This window comes from Taudactylus pleione, unplaced genomic scaffold (genome assembly GCF_031769625.1).
Source record: "Taudactylus pleione unplaced genomic scaffold, aTauple2 ptg000007l, whole genome shotgun sequence".
NCBI classification, from domain to species: Eukaryota; Metazoa; Chordata; class Amphibia; order Anura; family Myobatrachidae; genus Taudactylus; species Taudactylus pleione.
The window spans coordinates 2,503,823-2,519,067 of record NW_028284410.1 but is presented as its reverse complement, the minus strand read 5'-3'; the positions used below and the strand labels follow the sequence as shown (position 1 = coordinate 2,519,067).

The window sequence follows — 15,245 nt, the reverse complement described above, 5'->3', positions numbered from 1 at the left end:
GATGAGGGTGTTGGTGTGAAAGCACGGTGAGGGTGTGAGAGCAGGGTGAGGTTGTGGATGTGAGAGCAGGATGTGGGTGAGAAAACAGGGTGAAGGTGTGAGAGCACAGGTGAGGGTGTGAGAACAGAGTGAGGTTGTGGGTGTCAGAGCAATGTGAGGGTGTGAGAGAATGGTGGGGGAGTGAGAGCAGGGTGAGGGTGTGGGTGTGAGGGAAAGATGAAGGTGTGAGAGGAGGGTGTGGGTATGAGGTCAAGGTGATGGTGTGAGAGGAGGGTGTGGGTGTGAGGAGGGTGAGTGTATGAGAGCAGGGTGAGGGTGTGAGAGAAGGGTGAGGGGATGGTAGCGGAGTGAGGGTGAGTGTGTGAGAGCAGATTGAGGTACTGAGAGCAGGGTGAGGGTGTGAGAGCAGGTTGAGGGTGGGTGAGGGTGTGAAAGCAGGGTGTGGGTGTGAGAGCAGAGTGAGGGTGTGAGAGGAGGATGAGGGTGTGGGTGTCAGAGCAGGGTGAGGGTGTGAAAGCAGGGTGTGGGTGTGGGTGTAAGAGCAGGGTGAGGGTGTGAAAGCACTGTAAAGGGTGTGAGAGGGTGAGAGTGTGAGACCAGGGTGAGGGTGTGAGAGCATGTTGGGGGTGTGAGAGTAGAGTGAGGATGTGAAAGCAGGGTGAGGGTATGAGAGCAGGGTGAGGGTGTGGGTGTGCGGGCAAGGTGAAGGTGTGAGAGGAGGGTGTTGGTGTAGGAGCAGGGTGAGGTTGTGAAAGCACAGTAAAGGGTGTGAGAGGGTGAGAGTGTGAGAGCAGGGTGAGGGTGAGAGCAGGGTGAGAGTGTGAAAGCAGGGTGAGGGTGTGGGTGTGAGAGCAGGGTAAGGGTGTGAGAGCAGGGTGAGGTTGTGGGTGTGAGAGCAATGTGAGGGTGTGAGAGCAGGGTGAGGTTGTGGGTGTGAGAGCAATGTGAGGGTGTGGATGTAAGAGCAGGGTGAGGGTGTAAGAGCAGGGTAAGAGTGAGGGTGTGAAAGGAGGGTGAGGGTGTAAAAGCAGGGTGAGGGTATAAGATTAAGGTACGGGTGTGGGTGTGGGGGCAAGGTGAGGGTGTAAGAGCAGGGTGAGAGTGTGAAAGCAGGGTGGAGGTGTGGGTTTGAGAGTAGGGTGAAGGTGTTAGAGCAGGGTGTGGGTGTGAGAGCAGGGTGAGGTTGTCGGTGTGAGACCAATGTGAGGGTGTGAGAGCAGGGTTAGAGTTGGGGTGTGAGAGCAGGGTGAGGGTGTGAAAGCAGGGTGAGGGTATGAGAGCTGGGTGAGGGTGTGGGTGTGAGGGCAAGGCGAGGGTGTGAGGAGGGTGAGTGTATGAGAGCAGAGTGAGGGTGTGAGATCAGGGTGAGGGTGTGAAAGCAGGGTGAGGGTGTGGGTGTGAGATCAGGGTGTGGGTGTGAAAGCAGGGTGAGGGTGTGGGTGTGAGAGCTGGGTGTGGATGTGAGTGCAGGTTGAAGGTGTGAGAGAAGGGTGAGGTGTGAAAGCAGGGTGAGGTTGTAAGAGCAGGGTGAGGGTAAGAGTGAGGGTGTGAAAGGAGGGTGAGGGTGTAAAAGCAGGGTGAGGGTATGAGATTAAGGTAAGGGTGTGGGTGTGAGGGCAAGGTGAGGATGAGGGTGTGGGTTTGAGAGTTGGGTGAAAGTGTTAGAGCAGGGTGTGGGTGTGAGAGCAGGGTGAGGTTGTGGGTGTGAGAGCAATGTGAGGGTGTAAGAGCACGGGTTAGAGTTGGGGTGTGAGAGCAGGGTGAGGGTGTGAAAGCAGGGTGTGGGTGTGAGGGCAAGGTGAGGGTGTGAGGAGGGTGAGTGTGTGAGAGCAGAGTGAGGGTGTGAGATCAGGGTGTGGGTGTGAAAGCAGGGTGAGGGAGTGGGTGTGAGAGCTGGGTGTGGATGTGAGAGCAGGGTAAGGGTGTGAGAGAAGGGTGAGGGTGTGGGTATGAGAGCAGGGTGAGGTGTGAAAGCAGGGTGAGGTTTTGAGAGCAGGGCAAGGGTATGAGAGCAGGGTAAGAGTGAGGGTGTGAAAGGAGGGTGAGGGTGTAAAAGCAGGGTGAGGGTATGAGATTAAGGTAAGGGTGTGGGTGTGAGGGCAAGGTGAGGGTGTGGGTGTGAGAGCAGGGTGAGAGTGTGAAAGCAGGGTGGGGGTGTGGGTTTAAGAGCAGGGTGAATGTGTTAGAGCAGGGTGTGGGTGTGAGAGCAGGGTGAGGTTGTGGGTGTGAGAGCAATGTGAGAGTGTGAGAGCAGGGTTAGAGTTGGGGTGTGAGAGCAGGGTGAGGGTGTGAAAGCAGGGTGAGGGTATGAGAACAGGGTGAGGGTGTGGGTGTGAGCAGAAGGTGAGGCTGTGAGAGCAGGGTGAGGTGTGAAAGCAGGGTGAGGTTGTGAGAGCAGGGTTAGGGTATGAGAGCAGGGTAAGAGTGAGGGTGTGAAAGAAGGGGGAGGGTGTAAAAGCAGGGTGAGGGTATGAGATTAAGGTAAGGGTGTGGGTGTGAGAGCAGGGTGAGAGTGTGAAAGCAGGGTGGGGATGTCGGTTTGAGAGTAGGGTGAAGGTGTGAGAGCAGGGTGGGGTGTGGGTATGAGAGCAGGGTGAGGTGTGAAAGCAGGGTGAGGTTGTGAGAACAGAGTGAGGGTATGAGAGCAGGGTAAGAGTGAGGGTGTGAAAGGAGGGTGAGGGTATGAGATTAAGGTAAGGGTGTGTGTGTGAGGGTAAGGTGAGGGTGTGAGCAGGGTGAGAGTGTGAAAGCAGGGTGATGTTGTGGGTGTGAGCAATGTGAGGGTGTGAGAGCAGGGTTAGAGTTGGGGTGTGAGAGCAGGGTGAGGGTGTGAAAGCAGGGTGAGGGTATGAGATCAGGGTGTGGGTGTGAAAGCAGGGCAAGGGTGTGGGTCTGAGAGCAGGGTGAGAGTGTGAAAGCAGGGTGGGGGTGTGGGTTTGAGAGTAGGGTGAATGTGTGAGAGCAGGGTGAGGTTGTGGGTGTGAGAGCAATGTGAGGGTGTGAGAGCAGAGCTTTAGTTGGGGTGTGAGAGCAGGGTGAGGGTGTGAAAGCAGGGTGAGGGTATGAGAGCAGGGTGAGGTTGTGGGTGTGAGGGCAAGGTGAGGGTGTGAAAGCAGGGTAAGGGTGGGGGTGTGAGAGCAGGGTGAGGGTGTGAAAGCAGGGTGAGGGTAGGAGAACAGGGTGAGGGTGTGGGTGTGAGCACAAGTAGAGGCTGTGAGAGCAGGGTGAGGTGTGAAAGCAGGGTGAGGTTGTGAGAGCAGGGTTAGGGTATGAGAGCAGGGTAAGAGTGAGGGTGTGAAAGGAGGGTGAGGGTGTGGGTGTGAGAGCAGGGTGAGAGTGTGAAAGCAGGGTGGGGATGTCGGTTTGAGAGTAGGGTGAAGGTGTGAGAGCAGGGTGAGGTTGTGGGTGTGAGCAAGGTGAGGGTGTGAGAGCAGGGTTAGAGTTGGGGTGTGAGATCAGGGTGTGGGTGAGAAAGCAGGGTGAGGGTGTGGGTGTGAGAGCAGGGTGTGGATGTGAGAGCAGGGTGAGGGTGTGAGAGTAGGGTGTGAGAGCAGGGTGAGGTTGTGAGAGCAGGATGAGGGTATGAGAGCAGGGTGGGGGTGTGGATGTGAGAGCAGGGTGAGGGTGTAAGAGCAGGGTAAGAGTGATGGTGTGAAAGGAGGGTGAGGGTGTAAAAGCAGGTTGAGGGTATGAGATTAAGGTAAGGGTGTGGGTGTGAGGGCAAGGTGAGGATGTGGGTGTGAGAGCAGGGTGAGAGTGTGAAAGCAGGGTGGGGGTTTGGGTTTGAGAGTAGGGTGAATGTGTTAGAGCAGGGTGTGGGTGTGAGAACAGGGTGAGGTTGTGGGTGTGAGAGCAATGTGAGGGTGTGAGAGCAGGGTTAGAGTTGGTGTGTGAGAGCCGGGTAAGGGTGTGAAAGCAGGGTGAGGGTATGAGAGCAGGGTGAGGTTGTGGGTGTGTGGTCAAGGTGAGGGTGTGAGAGCAGGGTAAGGGTGGGGGTGTGCGAGCAGGGTGAGGGTGTGAAAGCAGGGTGAGGGTATGAGAACAGGGTGAGGGTGTGGGTGTGAGCACAAGGTGAGGCTGTGAGAGCAGGGTGAGGTGTGAAAGCAGGGTGAGGTTGTGAGAGCAGGGTTAGGGTGGGGGTGTGAGAGCAGGGCGAGGGTGTGAAAGCAGGGTGAGGGTATGAGAGCAGGGTGAGGGTGTGGGTGTGAGGACAAGGTGAGGGTGTGAGAGCAGGGTGAGGGTGTGAGAGCAGGGTGAGGGTGTGGGTGTGAGAGCAGGGTGAGGTTGTGAGAGTAGGGTTAGGGTATGAGAGCAGGGTTGGGGTGTGGATGTGAGAGCAGGGTGAGGGTGTAAGAGCAGAGTAAGAGTGAGGGTGTGAAAGCTGGGTGTGCGTATAAAAGCAGGGTGAGGGTATGAGATTAAGGTAAGGGTGTGGGTGTGAGGGCAAGGTGAGGGTGTGGGTGTGAGAGCAGGGTGAGGGTATTAGAGCTGGGAGAGGGCATGAGAGCAGGGTGAGGGTGTGGGTGTGAGAGTAGGGTAAGGGTGTGAAAGCAGGGTGAGGGTGTGAGTGTGATAGCAGGGTGAGGGTGTGAGAGTATGGTGAGGATGTGATAGAAGGGTGAGGGTGTGGGTGTGAGTGCAGGGTGAGGGTGTGAGGGCAATGTGAGGGTGTGAATGCAGGGTAAGAGTATGAAAGAAAGGTGAAGGTGTGAAGGCAAGGTGAGGGTGTAAGAGCAGGATGATGGTGTGACAGCAGGGTGTGGGTGTGAGAGCAGGGTGTGGGTGTGAGAGCAGGGTGAGGGCATGAGAGCAGGGTGAGGGTGTGAGAGCAGATTGAGGGTGCGAGAGCAGGGCGAAGGTGTGGGTGTGAGAGCAGGGTGAGGGTGTGAGAGCAGAGTGAGGGTGTGAGAGCAGGGTGAGGGTGTGGGTGTGAGGAGGGTGAGTGTGTGAGAGCAGAATGAGGGTAAGAGTGAGAGCAGGGTGAGATCAGGGTGAGGGTGTGAATGTGAGAGCAGGGTGAAGGTGTGGGTGTGAGAGCAGGGTGTGGATGCGAGAGCAGGGTGAGGGTGTGAGAGCAGGGAGAGGGTGTGAGGGCAAGGTGAGGGTGAGTGTGTGAGAGCAGGGTGAGGGTGTGGGTGTGAGAGTAGGGTGAGGGTATGGGTGTGAGAGCAGGGTGAGGGCATGAGAGCATGGTGGGGGTGTGGATGAGAGAGCAGGGTGAGGGTGTAAGAGCAGAGTAAGAGTGAGGGTGTGAAAGCAAGGTGAGGGTATGGGTGTGAGAGCAGGGTGAGGGTGTTAGAGCTGGGAGAGGGCATGAAAGCAGGGTGAGGGTTTGAGACTAAGGTGAGGGTGTGAAAGCAGGGTGAGGGTGTGAGTGTGATAGCACGGTGAGGGTGTGAGAGCATGGTGAGGATGTGATAGCAGGGTGAGGGTGTGGGTGTGAGTGCAGGGTGAGGGTGTGAGGACAAGGCAGAGCCGGATTAAGGGGGGGGCATAGGGGGCGAGTACCCCCGGGCCCCCTCTCTCAGGGGACCCCCTGCCGAAGCTGTGTTTTTGTTTTATTTCAAATGGCTGCGGACTTCTACCTATTTGTCTAGGAGTCCGTCTGTCATTTCAGTGATGATGAAGCGGAAGGGTTACAGCCAGGCCAGGAAAGTCAGCTGAGAGGGACACGCTGCTGCTGGGAGCAGACGCCCTCTCTGACCAATCAGCAGCGCTTCCTGTACAGTACTGTCACCATCGAGCGCTCCACATGACAGGGGAAGGGGAGGAGACAACAGAGACTACAATGCTCTCCTGCCTTCCCCTCACCCTCAGCTCCGCACAGGCACAGTGATCCATCCATGCACGCAGCGTGAACACAGCTGCAGATGCCGATCTGATGGCATATGAGAGCTATAAGGTAAAGTAGTAAAAGTGGCAACTTTCCCACTGTAGCCTGACAGCACACACAGCTCAGGACAGTGCAGAGCAAAGGGAGAAACAAATGGGCATAGTGGGGGAGAGAGAGTATCGGTGAAGGTGGGAGATAAGGGCTGTTACTGTTTTGATAACAGAAATTTACAGCCTCTGCACACCAGGAGGAGAGGTTGAGAGACTGGAGGGAGGATTCTTCTTGGTCCTAATGAGCTGATATAACAGATTCCTCAGTAACAGGCAGATATGTCGCACCTTTGGCCCCAGCAAGAGCAGCTCTCCTAATAAATCAATCAGAGCAGGAGGAATCAGTCTCCTTTATATAGTTTATATACTGTGTACCAAAGGCTACAGCCACAGAGACCTGAACATTGTCTGCACCCACTGACCCAACACCCCTGCTGGGAGCAGCTAACTAAAGCCGCGTATCCACTAGTAGACATGGAAACGACAGCACGATTACGACATTGCAGTCGTGCTCTCGTTTCCATGTCTAGTGATGTGCCTACACTGAACGTTCAGTCCAGACACATCCATCATCCCTGCACATGCTGAACCTGACGGGATCGTCAGGTTGACCAGCATGTACGAGCGATGATAGATGTCGGAAACGACCAGCGGGCACGCGCATCGCTGGTCGTTTCCGACCTAAACCTGAGCGATGCATGCACAATTTGCAAGTGATTGCACGATAACAATGCCATTATTGTGCAATCGCTTGCTTAAATCGCTAAGTGGATACCCCCCTTAATACCTCTCATGCTATTACCATCTCTGTACCTCATTTATTTTCATCTTCATAATTAATCTATCTGTGGTTTCTCAATTTTGTCTATCTTGCAACCCTATACTGATCTTGGCCTATTTTGACATATTTACTATAAAACTATTACGTAACATTATCAGCATCCGTCAGATCATTCCCACCCTCACTGCCCAAATAGATTAACCGCCTATTTGCACCCCAGCACCCAAAGCTATTTGAACCAAATACTGTGAGAACTGGAAAGCCTAATTTTCTTTTAGCGGCTGCCTCATGGAGGTGCAGGGGGAGGGACTCGCATAGGAGGCGCTCATCTGGCACAGCCAGAGGGGTGTTGCTAACAAGAGGGGAAGTAGCCCACTTTTTTAAGTGCCCCGGGCCCCCCGAAGGCTTAATCCGGCCCTGGGACAAGGTGGGGGTGTGAATGCAGGGTGGGTTATGGGTATTAGAGCAGGATAAGGGGATGAGAGCAGGGTGAGGGTGTGACAGCCGGGAGGGGGTTTGAGAGCAGTGTGAAGGTGAGGGTTTGAGAGTAGGGTGAGGGTGTGAAAGCAGGGTGAGGGTGTGAGTGTGATAGCAGGGTGAGGGTATGAGAGCATGGTGAGGATGTGATAGCAGGGTGAGGGTGTAAAAGCAGGGTGAGGGCATGAGAGCAGGGTGAAGGTGAGGGTTTAAGAGAAGGGTGAGTGTGTGAAAGCAGGGTGAGGGTGTGAGAGCATGGTGAGGATGTGATAGCAGGGTGAGGGTGTAGGTGTGAGGGCAAGGTGACGGTGTGAATTCAGGGTGGGGTATGGGTGTGAGAGCAGGGTAAGGGGATGAAAGCAGGGTGAAGGTGTGAGAGCCGGGTGGGGGTGTGTAAGCAGGGTGAGGGTGAGGATGTGATAGCAGGGTGAGGGTGTGGGTGTGAGAGCAGGTTGAGGGTGTAAGGGCAAGGAGAGGGTGAGGGTGTGAGAGCAGGGTGAGGGCATGAGAGCAGGGTTAGGGTGAGGGTTTGAGAGCAGGGTGAGAGTGTGAAAGCAGGGTGAGGGTTTGAGAGCATGATGAGGATGTGATAGCAGGGTAAGGGTGTGGATTTGAGAGCAAGGTGAGGGTGTGAGAGCAGGGTGAGGGTGTGAGAGCAGTGTGAGGGTGAGGGTGTGAGAGTAGTGTGAGGGTGCGAGAGCAGGGTGAGGGTGTGAATGCAGGGTGAGGGTGTGAGAGCAGGGTGAGGGTGTGAGAGCAGGGTGATGATGAGGGTATGAGAATAGGGAGAGGGTTTAAGAGCAGGGTGAGGGTGTGGGTGTGTGAGCAGGAATAAGGTGTGAGAGCAGAAAGAGGGTGTGAGAGCAGACTGAGGGTGTGCGAGCAGACCGAGGGTGTGCGAGCAGACCGAGGGTGACAGAGCGGCAGTCTCTGTACCTGGTCTATCGCCACCACAGGAATGTCTGGATAATGTAATTAGCCAGGCCACAGAGGAACTGGTCTCTCACACAGCAGAAAAAGCAATGGGTCCAAAATCAAGAGGACAATCCTCTGCTTCTCATGGAGGACAGCATAAAGGGAGACTGGCTTTGTCATCGAAGCAATTGGCTTACAAGCCTTGAAAAAACACAGTAAACCTAAAGCACAATCTACCCACCCAAGAGTGCCTGCATTGGGAGCCAATCTATTCTGTCCTGTGGAGCATGGTAAGTAAAATAACTGTGTTCCCTGCTGGATGGGGCTATAGAAGGGGAAGGAGTTTCAAGACAGTGCAGATTTTATTTTAAATATTAAATGCTTGGCTGAGCCTCTGTATCCAGGTAGGTAATAGAGATGGACAAACCTGCTGTATGGGATATTTGCCTGATTATGCATTTGGCCTCAAAATGTAGCACATTCACTTACAAATGCTAATCTTACCTTGATCTTCTAGGTGCTGTAGCGGATCACGTGTAGAGGATGTGTGAAGACTGATGGTAAACACAGAAATGATGTATGTTCTGGTTTGCTAGGGCCGCAGAGAAGTGATGGGCGATGTTCTGCCACATAAAAAGTAACAGGGCCATGGAGGAGGCCAGAAGTGTGGTACGGCAGGATGGGCTAGATGTTCTCAAAGGAGAAGCCACGGAAATGTTCTTGATTGAAGGAGCTGATTTCCCAGTCCCAGGCAGATCCTGCTGTTGGCATCAGTTGTTGTAATGTCAGGTGCGGGAATGACTCCTCAGATGGCTGCAGAGAGAAGAAATATAAGATGTGTATTTCCTATAAAGAGTGAGAGCAAATTCCCTTATGTGTGTCAGACAGATCCATTTACTGTGAGAATTCATTCATACTAGTGATACAAACAAATTATCTATCTAACACTGCTCCTCACCTCTATGGGGGGAATTCAAGTGTGTTGCACGTCGGCGGGCACGAGATGGCATCAGACAGAGCAATTCAATTGGGTGCGCACAGCCACCGGCGCTGACATTTCTATTAGCAGCCCTCCAAGTTGCCGAGCAGGAATTACTGAAAAATTACCCCTTTCAGCACTCAAACGGGATTTTCTCGGGCGTGACAATTTTGACAGGCTGCTAACTAGTTACATATAAATGTTATCTATCTGGCTAACCAGCAATGTCATATTATTATATACTTCATCATATTAGGGGAATTTACATTCACCTCCCCCAATTAAGTTGTCCTATCACCTGGCTGCAATTTACATAACCAGCTACAAGTGTCAGAGGCTCAGTAAGAAATGAGTCATGGCGCCTTCACTATACTCTAATTCACTTTTATAATTGTAGTGAGTTTTATACACAATTCAGACCAACATAATACAAGAGTCTCTGACATTATTCACAATATGGGAAATTTATCAAGTTGCAAATGAAAATTAAAAATCACCCCTTTTTGGAGCCTTTTTGGGCTGACTAGTAAATTGCTGATATAAGAAAGAGTGACTGACAGCAAATCACTGGAAAATGCCATTTTCCACAGCACCACATTACAAATTGCCATCCCGGTATTTAGCCATTACAACAATACAAATGTATGAAACAAAGCACCAGAAAATGACCGGATTAAACACCAGTAAAATGGAGATTTTTGTGAAAGGTAAGATAACTAAAGCTAGAGGCAGATTGAGCTGTCTTGTATGTCAACATGTGGGTAAAAAAAATCCTCCTTCCTCTCTAATAATAGGACGTTCTATGTAAGTTTTACTAATACACTAGCGCAGAACACAAATTACAGTAACCTTGGCTGGGCACCTGAACATAGGGATCCTGGCCCAACACAAAGTACTGTAGCATTAGGCCACTTGTCAGAGATGAGACTGACCCTGATTGGTTGCCCGTTTATCAAGTAGGCGGAGTTACTGACATTAATCCATATCACTTTAGGAGCTACTCAGGATCAGTTCTTTTTGCTTCAGTGTGTTTTTTTCCCCCACAATGGATTAAGGCAGATGAAGAAAATGAGAAGGTTATAGGTAATAAGTCATTTACCAATGAGTACACTACAACAAATATTATGGGTACCAATACATTCTATATAGTAATTCTTTAGGGTCTGTCCTATCTGCAACATGCATACGCAATGGGAGTAAGTGCCCCAAATGCTCCACCTGCTAGGGAGACAGGACAGACCTAAGAAAGGAGGATAACCCACCGGTCACTGGGAACTGGGTTTGTATGTGGGCAGGAGGGTGAGGGGGGTTGAGCAGGGCTGGATAGATCAGCAATGCCAGGGGTAGAGTAACAGAGAGTGGGGGGCAGACTGTGGTGTCTCAGCATATGCTGGCTCCCTTATTGCTTATAAATAACACTGTTTGGGTGAAAAACGTACTTAAACTAAAGGGGCACTGATACTCAGGGATGGATTTAATTAGACGTGAGCTGCCATATAGGAGTAAGGTAAGGCAACTTGCAGTGCTTTCTAGTCTGCCCAGAAACGCACACCTTGGTAAATCTCCTCCAATATCTCTGCACTTACTTTGCCGGGTATGAAAGGGGGTTCTAGCTGGAGGGCTTCCAGCTTCACCCAATCAATGCTCCGGAAGAAAGGGTGGTACCGAATCATACCATCCGCACCCAGACGTCTCGCAGGATCTTTGCTCAGGAGCTGATAAGAGAAACAAGAGCACAACTGTGTAACAATTCAGCTGTAAATGAGTCTGTAACCCATACTGTGTATCTAGACACTTGCATGATCACACAAGGGGGGAAATCCCTTTGGCCACTAGCTGGTGAGTTCAAGAATAAATGTATAACAAGATATGGGGCATCTACACCAAATTATATTTCAGACATGACAGAAATGTTAGTGGGTATGATGTCTGGGTTGTAAATGATGTATATTAAATAGCCAGGTTTGACTGTTAATCCCTGACACAGATGGACGTTCTGCTTGGCTGCTTTGGTTATTGCTATGTATAATGCATAACACAAATAGGAAGTGCCGACATGCATTATGTGTCTGTGTAGTCACACAGTTTCACATTAATTATATTGTAATACATCTACAAAGAAAATGACTAATAATATAATTTCTACCTTTTTACACAGTGCCATGGGCCAGAAAGAGCATTGGCACCCCCCTATTTTTCAAACAGGGATATAAGATGTGTGCCCAAAAAAGGGGTGTGGCCTCTTGGGTAAGCGCCATGACAAATCTGATTCGCCGCATACGATGATGAAGAGTTACCGGTCCCATTGTACCACTTTTATCCAGGTGTCACTGCCAAATACAGTGTGATAAAAGAGGATGTGACTAAAGGTACTTGGGTAGGTGACCAGGGAGGAGATAGGGGCAGGTGGGAGATTCTAGGGATAAAGTAAGAGGAAGCTACAAGTGAGAATGAATATAAACTTTAGAATGTAAGCTCTTACGAGCAGGGCCCTCTAGCCTTTTGTGCTTCTCCTTACTTTACTTCCATCTACTTCTTGATCCCCACTAGGGCACCCAATACTTGGTTGCTTATGCTCTGCTGCTTATGTGGGTGTTATGGTCGCGAATGTAGCAATGTCGTTGTCCTGTATTGTATTGTACTGTAAGATGCTGGTCTACCTATTTGTTTATCTACTTTGTAAGGTGCTGCGGAACACTTGTGGCGCCATATAATAAAGGAGAATAATAAAAATAATAAACAGAAAGTTTACAAAACCAAAAAGCTCCCCCTGCCTGTGATGCCCTGTGCAGTGGCACATGTCGCACCACCCTAGTTATGGCCCTGATCACTTATATATAACTGAGTGGATATAAATATATCACTTATATTTCATTTGTTTCCCCATAATAAATGAGAGATCTGACAACTAGAGCTGTATATTCAGCACTTACACACACACACTCACCTTTGCAATGATGTTCACTGCCTCGGTAGTGATGGAATAGTCCTCTACTCCGAGCAGACTGATGTTAAACTGGGAATCTCCGGTTAACATTTGAAAGAGGACAACACCAAACGAAAACCAGTCAGCTCCAGCATCATACTCGTGGTCACAGAGTATCTGCCAAAAGAAAGACACAATTTACTACATGCTATGGGGCGGATTCATTTAGCCGGGGTAAAAACAAGAGATATAGTAAGAACTTACCTTTGTTATCTCTGTTTCTACGAAGTCCATAGGGTCCACAGGGTTGACCTTGTGGTATAGCTGGATCTGGATCCACGGGCACCACGCAGTTAAAGCTTTAGCTGCTCCCAGGATGCTCTTGGGTCCATCCTCCTCTATACCCCGCCCCCAAGCCACAGGCACCTCAGTTGGTAAGCAGCCCAGGCTGGAGGAGGAGACTAAACAGAGAGAAGGAAGACTGGAACACACAAGAAAATCATAGTCACAGAAAAGGGAGACGGAAAACCGGTGACCAGCAACACAGCCCTTTTGAAGCCAGGTGCGTCAGGGCGGGCGCCCTGTGGACCCTATGGACTTCGTAGAAACAGAGATAACAAAGGTAAGTTCTTACCATATCTCTTGTTTTCTACTTCAGGGTCCATAGGGGGTCCACAGGGTTGACCTTGGGGATGTCCCAAAGCAGTTCAACTAAGGGCGGGGACGCTCCTGTGCAGAAAGGAGAATCCTGCGCCCAAAGGATGCATCCTAAGAGGCAAAGGTGTCAAACGCATAAAACCTCAAAAACGTCTGAATGGAAGACCAAGTGGCTGCCTTGCACAGCTGAACAGCGGAGGCACCACGTCTAGCAGCCCAAGAAGGACCCACAGACCGAGTGGAATGAGCCTTAATAGAGGCTGGAACAGGTAAACCGTCCTGTACATAAGCCTCCCTAATAACAGAACATAGCCAACGGGCTAAGGTTTGTTTGTTGGTAGGCCAACCCCTCTTATGAAAACCAAAGAGGACAAACAAAGAATCAGACCTTCTAACAGAAGCAGTCCGATCAACATAAATTCTGAGAGCACGGACAACGTCCAACCAAGCCTCGCCAGCGGTAAGATCAGGGGACTGAAAAGCTGGCACCACCAGTTCCTGATTGATGTGGAATTTAGAGACAACTTTAGGCAAAAACTCAAGACGAGTGCGAAGCACTGCTCTGTCCTGGTGAAAAATTAAGAAGGGGGGACTACAGGAAAGTGCCCCCAACTCGGATACCCTCCTGGCCGAAGCAATTGCCAGGAGAAACACAGTCTTATGTGTTAATCACTTGAGGTCAACCGACTCAAGAGGTTTAAAAGGAGGTCCCTGCAGGACCCGAAGAACCACCACCAAGTCCCACGGAGCCACTAGAGGCACAAAGGGAGACTGAATTCTAAGAACACCCTGGAAAAAGGTGTGAACGTCAGGAAGTGTAGCGATTCTACGTTGGAACCACACAGACAGAGCCGATACATGAACCTTCAGGGAAGCAAGACGTAAGCCCAGGTCAAGACCTGACTGCAGAAATGCCAAAATCCTAGAAACCCTGAACACCTGAGGATCAAAGTTTCTGGACTCACACCACTGAAAGTAAGTGTGCCACACTCTGTGGTAAATCCGTGCAGAGGCAGGTTTACACGCCCTCAGCATTGTACTGATGACAGAGCTTGAAAAGCCCCGGGACCTTAAGACGGCTGTCTCAAGAGCCACGCCGTCAAAGACAGCCGACCCAGATCTGGGTAAAGGCAAGGCCCCTGAGACAGCAGGTCCCGACACTGAGGCAGAAGGAACGGGGCATCTACGGACAAGCTCCTGAGATCGGAGTACCAAGGACGTCTGGGCCACGCTGGAGCCACCAGCAGAAACGTGCCCCCGTCCTGTTTGATTTTTCTTAGTATCCGAGGTAGCAGGGAGATCGGAGGGAACAGGTACGCTAGGTGAAATGTCCATTTCACCGACAGCGCGTCCACCAGGCTTGCGCCTGCGTCCCTTGTCCTTGAGCCGTCCCCGGGTAACTTGTAATTGTGACAGCAGGCCATCAGGTCCAACTCCGGCAGTCCCCATCTGTCCACGAGAAGTTGAAACACCTCTGGGTGAAGCGACCATTCCCCAGGATGCACGTCATGACGGCTGAGGAAGTCTGCCTCCCAATTGAAGACTCCCGGGATGAAGACTGCCAAGATTGCTGGAAGGTGGCACTCCGCCCAAGCCAGGATCTGAGACACCTCCGACATCGCAGCTCGATCCTCCCTGGTGATTGATGTACGCCACCGCGGTGGCGTTGTCGGATTGCACCTGAACTGCCCTTCCGTGAAGAGCGGTGCCTGACGACAGCAGAGCCCTGTACACGGCCCGCAGTTCCAGCACGTTTATGGGAAGAACTGCTTCCTCCGCAGACCAACGGCCCTGAAGAGACAACGAGCCGGTCACTGCCCCCCAACCCCGGAGACTGGCATCTGTTGTGAGCAGAACCCAGTCCGGGATCCAAAAGGGGTGACCCTCGATGAGATGAGCTGGCTGAAGCCACCAAGCTAGAGACTGGCGCACTTCCGAGGACAAGACCAGTGTCTGGGATCGGATCCGGTGAGGTAACCCGTTCCATTCCGATAGAATCTGCCCCTGCAGGGGCCTGGAATGGAACAGGGCAAATTCCACCATGTCGAATGCTGACACCATGGACCCTAGGACTCTCATGGCCGAGTGTACCGACACCCTGGCACTGCTCAGGCAACTGTGTATCCGCAGTTGTAGGGAGGATACCTTTTCCGGAGTCAAGAAAATCCTTTGCTGACGAGAATCCAGAAGGGCTCCCAAATGAACCATCCGTTGTGATGGGATCAGAGATGACTTCTTCCATTTTATAAACCACCTGTGTGCCTGAAGACAAGCAATGGTCAGGTGGAGATGTCGAAGAAGTACCTCCGGGGAGCTTGCCAGCAGAAGAAGATCATCCAGATACGGCAGCAGCCGTATACCCTGGCCCCGAAGGTGGGCGGCCATAATTGCCATCACCTTGGTGAACACCCTCGGAGCCTTGGAAAGGCCAAAAGGCAATGCCCGAAACTGGTAGTGATGTTGCAGGATAGCAAACCTCAGATACCTCTGGTGTGCCGGTGCTATGGGCACGTGGAGATAGGCATCCTGGATATCCAGGGAGACCATGTAATCCCCGGGTACCATCGCCAGAATGATGGAACGTAACGTTTCCATCCTGAACTTGGGAACTCTGAGGTATTTGTTCA

General features: G+C 51.6%; 1 protein-coding gene across 1 annotated transcript in view; it reads right to left on the bottom strand.

Annotated features, from left to right (window-relative positions):
- Positions 1 to 8,740: 8,740 nt before the first annotated feature.
- Positions 8,741 to 15,245, bottom strand: part of LOC148542852 (protein kinase C delta type-like) — a 79,777-nt gene continuing 73,272 nt past the window's right edge. The window contains exons 7-9 of the mRNA XM_088460192.1: positions 11,983 to 12,138; positions 10,622 to 10,750; positions 8,741 to 8,869 (exon numbers count right to left, since the gene is read on the bottom strand). Of these exons, the coding sequence (XP_088316318.1) occupies positions 8,741 to 8,869; positions 10,622 to 10,750; positions 11,983 to 12,138 (414 nt within the window). The remainder of the gene's footprint in view (positions 8,870 to 10,621; positions 10,751 to 11,982; positions 12,139 to 15,245) is intronic.